This window comes from Sinocyclocheilus anshuiensis, unplaced genomic scaffold (assembly GCF_001515605.1).
Source record: "Sinocyclocheilus anshuiensis isolate Anshui unplaced genomic scaffold, SAMN03320099.WGS_v1.1 scaffold1023, whole genome shotgun sequence".
Taxonomy (NCBI): domain Eukaryota; kingdom Metazoa; phylum Chordata; class Actinopteri; order Cypriniformes; family Cyprinidae; genus Sinocyclocheilus; species Sinocyclocheilus anshuiensis.
Genome location: NW_015546084.1, coordinates 674024 through 681128, shown reverse-complemented (window position 1 = coordinate 681128; position 7105 = coordinate 674024). Strand labels below are relative to the sequence as shown.

At 37.6% G+C, this 7105-nt stretch overlaps 1 protein-coding gene across 2 annotated transcripts in view; it reads right to left on the bottom strand.

Annotated features, from left to right (window-relative positions):
• Positions 1-7105, bottom strand: part of ankhd1 (ankyrin repeat and KH domain containing 1) — a 67445-nt gene that overhangs the window by 33820 nt on the left and 26520 nt on the right. For both annotated transcript variants that reach the window (XM_016501518.1, XM_016501519.1), the window contains exon 3: positions 4022-4175. In XM_016501518.1, coding sequence (XP_016357004.1) covers positions 4022-4175 — 154 coding nt within the window. The remainder of the gene's footprint in view (positions 1-4021; positions 4176-7105) is intronic.

Genomic DNA, 7105 nt, shown 5'->3' with positions numbered 1-7105 from the left:
CAGGCACTGTCACAATCTGATGCACTGTAAATGCCGGATTTTTAAAAACAAATAGGCCTACCGGAACGCAAAAAATTTTAATCTGACATTTTCCGGAACAGGATCCAGCAGGATCAAATTAAGTACCGGTCATAAAATGTTTGATGTTAGCAACAGTGTGTTTTGCTGCAGCAGCGCCGATGGAAGCGGTTCACTCACTGCTCAACACAGCCACACGCGCCACAGTTACGTTTGGGATAATTTTATTTTAACATTATACACTATTCCATTCAGTATAATTTTTATTATTTTTTTGGGAAAGAAATTAATACTTTTATTTAGCAAGGATGCTTAAAATTGATCAAAAGTGATGATAAAGGCATTCATAATGTTACAAAAGATTTCTATTTCAGATAAATAGTGGCCATATTGATATCGGAATTATATCGTATCGACCGAAATTAAGAAATATATCGTGATATCAATTTTGGGCATATCGTCCAGCCCTAATTCAGACTAAAACCCCTTTACTTCGGGTGAGAAAGCGGGGTTTTTTTGAGTGGCTTTTGCACATCCTGTCATGCCGGCATGGAAATGATCGAAAATTGGCATCCCTAATACAGACAGTACACAAGTGTACTAAAGGCCAGTGCTGAGTCACGAGTGAGGCTGCTGCTGCTGTATGGAAATTCATTGTTGCCACTAATCTCCCCTTTGGTTACTCTGCGAGATAACTATCCGCTCATGGGGCAGGGCAGGCCGGTGTAGAGAATCATGCCTAACATGCTGGGCCTCACCCAAACCAACTCATCCCAAACAAGCACACACAATGGCATAACGCACAGACTAGGTCAACAGAACATGGCAAAACTTGGTGCCAAGTACCACCAGCCACCAGTTTCCCAGTTTATAAAACGTTATGAAATGCTCTGCAGACAAACCATGTGACACTGACCCTTAGCCCTCCCAAGACCCTTTACGCAGAGCTGTAGATCATTAACACGTCAGCAATCACATGCAATGCAAGCTCACTCTGGGCCATAAGGACTAGAAACGCTACAGGATGTAAAGCATGTAAAAATAAACAGGTTTTAAGGATTTGCAGGGCTATATTAAGCTCTAACTCTCCGAATACAGAGATTTCTGCATGTGAACTCAAACTGCCTGCGCTGCTCAATCAGTAGTAGATCTATATATACTGTAATCATGAACTCTTTAGCCGAGAGACCCATATGCAGCACTTTGTTTCTATTCATAATAAATGTCACACATAAGAGAAACAGATTAACACTTTGCTATGTAGCTTTTAAAAAGAACTGCTTTTTTTGTTAGGGCTACTTCTCGCAAATATTTTGAAAATCAATTATTATTTCCTCAGTGAATTGGATATTCATCTTACCCAATGCTCTCTTTTAAACAACGTGCAAAATGAAATCATTATAATACTTTCTACATATATACTAGGGCTGCACGATAAATCGCATGCGATATTTAACACGCATCTTGTCAGTAAAGCCGGTTCTGTAATCAGCGGCAAAACCACGTTCATATTCGCGCGATTTTTTGCGCAGCTTGTCAGTGAACAACGGCTCTGTGTAGTTAATGCTGCTCAATGTGAAAGCCCGCAGGTGATGGAGATTTACCGCTGATTACAGAACCGGCTTTCTGACAAGATGCGCGTTAAATATCGCATGCGATTTATCGTGCAGCCCTAATATATACACACAAAAAAAATTTGATATACACTGTTCAAAAGTTTGAGGTCAGGAAAATTTTCTTTAATTCTTGAGCAAATCAGCATATTAGAATGGTTTCTGAAGGATCATGTGACACTTCAGACTGGAATAATGGCTGAAAGTGTGTTAACTTTGTCAGCCATTTTTTAATTTAGTCTTAGTCCTGTGTCAAATTTACTATTTATCATATTTAGTCAACCTTGTCCTGTTTTTGTTTAGTCAAGTTTTAGTAGACTAAATGTCTGAGCATTTTAGTCTAGTTTTAGTCAACAGTGACATTTTAGTTAGGGGTGTGAACCTACACTGGTCTCACGGTTCATATGTCATTTGATTCGGTTCAATTCGATATCACAATGCATTGACGATGCACTGCATCCTCAATTTTCAATTTTACTTCACATATATATACAATTTTGTCAATAAATACAAGCAGTCAGATATATTAACTGTACCTGACATGGTTTCTCAAGTTAGTGGTATTACCCCCTGCATATTTTATTGTGCGTGACATGATTTACACACAGCGTGTCTCTTCTCCAGGTCGTGCTTACCAGGATGTTCATAAAAGTCGAAATGTGGCCAGATGTCGGCTTTTAAAATAGTTGGAGCATTTTTAATTACTCGCATTCGCGTCTCGTCTCCCTCCGCCATTAGGCGCGTTCGATTTGAAGCGGCACTGCACAGAATGATCAGTGTATGACATAAACCGCGAGAGCGATTCGAAAGCATAAGGATCCGTCTGCTCTCACAGTATTTGATGTCATACACTGATCATTCTGAGCAGCGGCGCTTCAAGCCGAACGTGCCTGTATGCTACCGCGACAAGTGACCCTCAATTTTCAATTTTACTTCACATGTATACAATTTTGTCAATAAATACAAGCAGTCAGATATATGAACTGTACTTGACATGGTTTCTCAAGTTAGTGGTATTACCCCCTGCATATTTTATTGTGCGTGACATGATTTACACACAGCGTGTCTCTTCTCCAGGTCGTGCTTACCAGGATGTTCATAAAAGTCGAAATGTGGCCAGATGTCGGCTTTTAAAATAGTTGGAGCATTTTTAATTACTCGCATTCGCGTCTCGTCTCCCTCCGCCATTAGGCGCGTTCGATTTGAAGCGGCACTGCACAGAATGATCAGTGTATGACATAAACCGCGAGAGCGATTCGAAAGCATAAGGATCCGTCTGCTCTCACAGTATTTGATGTCATACACTGATCATTCTGAGCAGCGGCGCTTCAAGCCGAACGTGCCTGTATGCTACCGCGACAAGTGACGTCAGAAAAGCGTCAGTACGTTATAATCGGTTATGGTCTATTACTGAACTGATACCGAATCGTCCTCGTCTGCATCGCGATGCATCATAGAAACGATTAAATTCGACACCCCTAATTTTCATCATGCTGTATAATGGTTAAACTGATAAATATGTAGAGTGAGTATGTGCATGGTTGCCAGATGACAACAATTAAGTAAAACACCAGGCAGAAAATGTATGCTTTCAACAGATTTGCTCCTATTTGTGGATTTGAACTCTTGGTATCTGGCAACCGCAAACATGAAAGCTCACGTAGTAGAGGTACAGCAGTCAGTAATGTTTTGTCTCCTCTTTTTTCGACAATTTAGTCTCATCTTTTATTTTCAATGACACTGTTGATAGTCACAGTTATTGTTTATTGATCTTATGGTCTTATTTTATCAAACCTTTTTCATCAGTTTTCATTAACGAAATTAACATTACTGAAAAATTCAGCTTTGCTATCACAGGAATAAATTACATTTTAAAATATATTAAAGTAGAAAACAGTTATTTTAAATTGTGATAATATTTCACAATGTTTTGGTTTCTTCAAGAAATAAATGCAGTGTTGAGCATTAGACAATGCTTTCAAAAACATACAATTCTGACCAACCACAAACATTTGAATGGTAGTGTATAAAAAGTTACAATATATAGTAACGATTAAAAAGTAATCAAATGCACTTTTTATAGAAATTTTCTCTGTGCACAGTTATGAAATTCTTCACTGATTATTTTTATTGATTATAATAAGTTAGTTGTTGCAGCCCTAATTATTTACGATTCTGTGGGCATTTTGTGGCAACAAATTCCAACAAAAAGCAATTCGGAGGATCTTTGCTCTAAAGTCTACAACACAGAAACGGAAAGTGCGACTTGTGCTCAGCACTGTGGAGACGCTGAATAAACACAAACAGAAGTTGTGAGCACATGCATGCAGAGACACAGGATAAATCATTAGGCTTAATACGATCACATCAGGGTCAGCCGGAGGATATACCTGCTGCTTCTAATAATGCCTCGAGCCGGGCCTGTGTTTCTGGGTCTACTGTTCTGAGGTCGGCTCCGTCTGCTGCGCTGGATAGGAGCAGCTCTGAAGCTGTCTTTAGTACGGGGTTATCCAGATCCTCCTGGTCTAGTATGAACGATTCCACCTGCATGGAAAGATACAATGTCAGCAACTTTGCTCATATTATTTACCAAACAAGAAAAAGAGCAAAGGAAGTGGTCTTGCACACTTCTCTATGCATTAAAATTAACAAATGCAACTTCAATTAGTCTGAAGACAGAACGAGTTTCTTGAAAATATTGGGCAATACTTGAGTCTGTAAGAATCTGCAGACTATGGCCTGACTTGTGAAAAATGAATATGGTTTGCTCCAGTGAACACAGCGACGCCACAGCATGACAATACCATACATCAGGAAGTGCTGAAATGACACAAGAGCCTTACAATGATCCTGCAATGACCAGTGGATACAAAGTACAGTCATACACTCACTGACACGAAGCAATTTTTTCTAGTAAAGAAACAAACTTCAGTAACTTTTCAAAACTTCCGGTTGAATGAACAACATCACATGAATTTAAATCTGATTAATTGGCATAATCAACATTTGCTGAGAAATGACTCTGAATGGAAGTTCAAAATCAAAGTAAACAACAAGGTACTAAATAGACATGACAACAAAAAAAAAAAGAAAAAAAATGCGCCACGTTTTTTTAAAAGACTGGGTAAATTGAAAAGTAGTTAATTTAATTCTTTTGTACGGTCCAGCTGTCTTTGAAAAGAAGCACATGTCCCGCTTTCTGTATGCGTGTTTTGATGAAGTGCATCGCCTGTAGTAGCAGCTGAGGTTGGACTGACTGCAGAGCTCATAAAAAATGGTTAAGTATACTTCAGTTTTGACGTAAAGGCCTAGGGTATGCATACCCCAGCAGTACAGAAAATTTTATAGTGCGTGCAAATTAGTGTTAATTTTGTTAACGAAGACTATGACAAAAAAAGTTTGTTGACTAGCTTTTTTTCCATGACTAAGACGAGACGACAATAAGGTCAATAAACAATAACTAAGACAATGCTCTACTGCTGAGCCACAGGCAGACAATATCAACATGCAATTTCATTGATGAAATAAGACGAGACTAAAATGTATTCAAAAAGATAAAAACTTTACCAAAAAACTTTTTATTTGTCAAAAAAGGAGACAAAATGTTACTGCTCTACACGCCTCTACTACGCGAGCTTTCATGAGTGCAGTTGCCAGATATGAAGAGTTCTAATCCCCGAATCAGAGCTTCATGTTATGCATGTTAAATTCATACATTTTCTGCCCGGTGTGTTTTGCTTATTTTAAGCAATCTGGCAACCATGCGCACACGCTCGCTCCACATTGCGGAAACGTCGCTGCAGATGATCTGAAAAACAAACCAGCTGGAGTTTAGCTATTAAAAATGGCTGCCAAAATTAATACTGCTGTACAGTTAATTAATAATATAATATTGCTAAAATGTCAAGTTTTAATTGACTAAAACTAGACTAAAATACTTCAGGTTTTCTTCGACTAAAACTAGACTAAAACGTTGAGACTTTTAGTCGACTAAAACTTGACTAAAACTAAATAGGATAAGGTTGACTTAATATGATCAAAACTAACAAGGACATTTTAGCCCGGGACTAAGACCAAGACTAAAATTAAAATAGCTGACAAAATGAACACTAGTGCAAATACTGGTGGTCGACACGATAGAAAGAAGGTTTATAGAAATAGAAAGATAGAAATATAGAAGTTATGTCCAGTGATAGAAAGTTTTGTCCAGTGTCTGCGCTAGGGCTGCACGAATGCACGATTAATCGAATGTGATTGTCATGCACATCTTGTCAGTAAAGCCGGTTCTGTGATTAGTAGTAAATCTCCATCACCTGCTTTTAGATGGAGCAGCATTTACTACACAGAGCCGTAGTTCTCTGACAAGCTACGCAAAAGAACTACACAGAGCTGTAGTTCACTGACAAGCTATGCAAAAAAAATTTTAAAAATGTGCAAACGATATAATCGTATGATTATGAAATCGAAGAAATCATTCGCGATAATGACAGTTGTTTGCATAGCTTCTCAGTGAACTATGGCTCTGTGTAGTAAATGCTGCTCCATCTGAAAGCATGTGAAAATACCACATTTAATAACATGTTTTTACTCCAAACTCACTTCATAACGTCAGTCGAGTGTTTGAAATAAATCCTTCTGTGAGATGATGTGGTTTCTTACACAGTATAAGATACGCAAAATATTTCATAGTATTCTAAGTAGTGGTCGACCGATATTGGTTTTTTGACAGCCGATGCCGATATATTGGAAAGCAGGGTGGCCGATGGCCGATATGATTTTATTTATTTTATTTAATATTTAAGAAATTTGAAATAATTTGAAAATGGATTAAAAAATAAGTGTGTAAAATAAACATGCTTATACTTTAAATGACAAAGTATTTTTCACAAATAAACAAATATTTAATAAAAATATAATTAAAAAGGAAGTAAACACTGTAACCAACAGGGCACTCAGTATTCTGGAAAGTTTGTGTGCATTGGGAATCACATTTTTTTTCAAATAAAGCCAAAGTAACACTCATTTTACATACAGCACACAGTGAAAATGACAAGAATATGACATTGGGCAAAAGCATGAAGCGCAGCATAATTTGAAATCAAGAGTTTAAAGTTTGTCGATCGCGCATCTCAATGAAGCTGAACTCTCCTCCTGTCCGCATTTAATTCACACGGACCGACCGTCAAACAGAGAACACGCGATCGTGCAGGATACAAATGCACACTTCATAAGATCTCACAACTGGGTTCGACTAAGTTTGCAAGGTTTTTGAAATTAGATGTTCATTAGTCATTCAAAGATTTGTTTAAATGATATAAATGCGTATTTGCTGAATGCTGACGGCAAACGAGAAAGTATTATAATGTTTGCCTTTCTATTACTAACAATATGAAAAAAAAATCGTTATAATACTTTTTTGTATACATTTTAATTCCTTTGTTTAACAGTTCTATCTGATTATTAGACAGACTTCT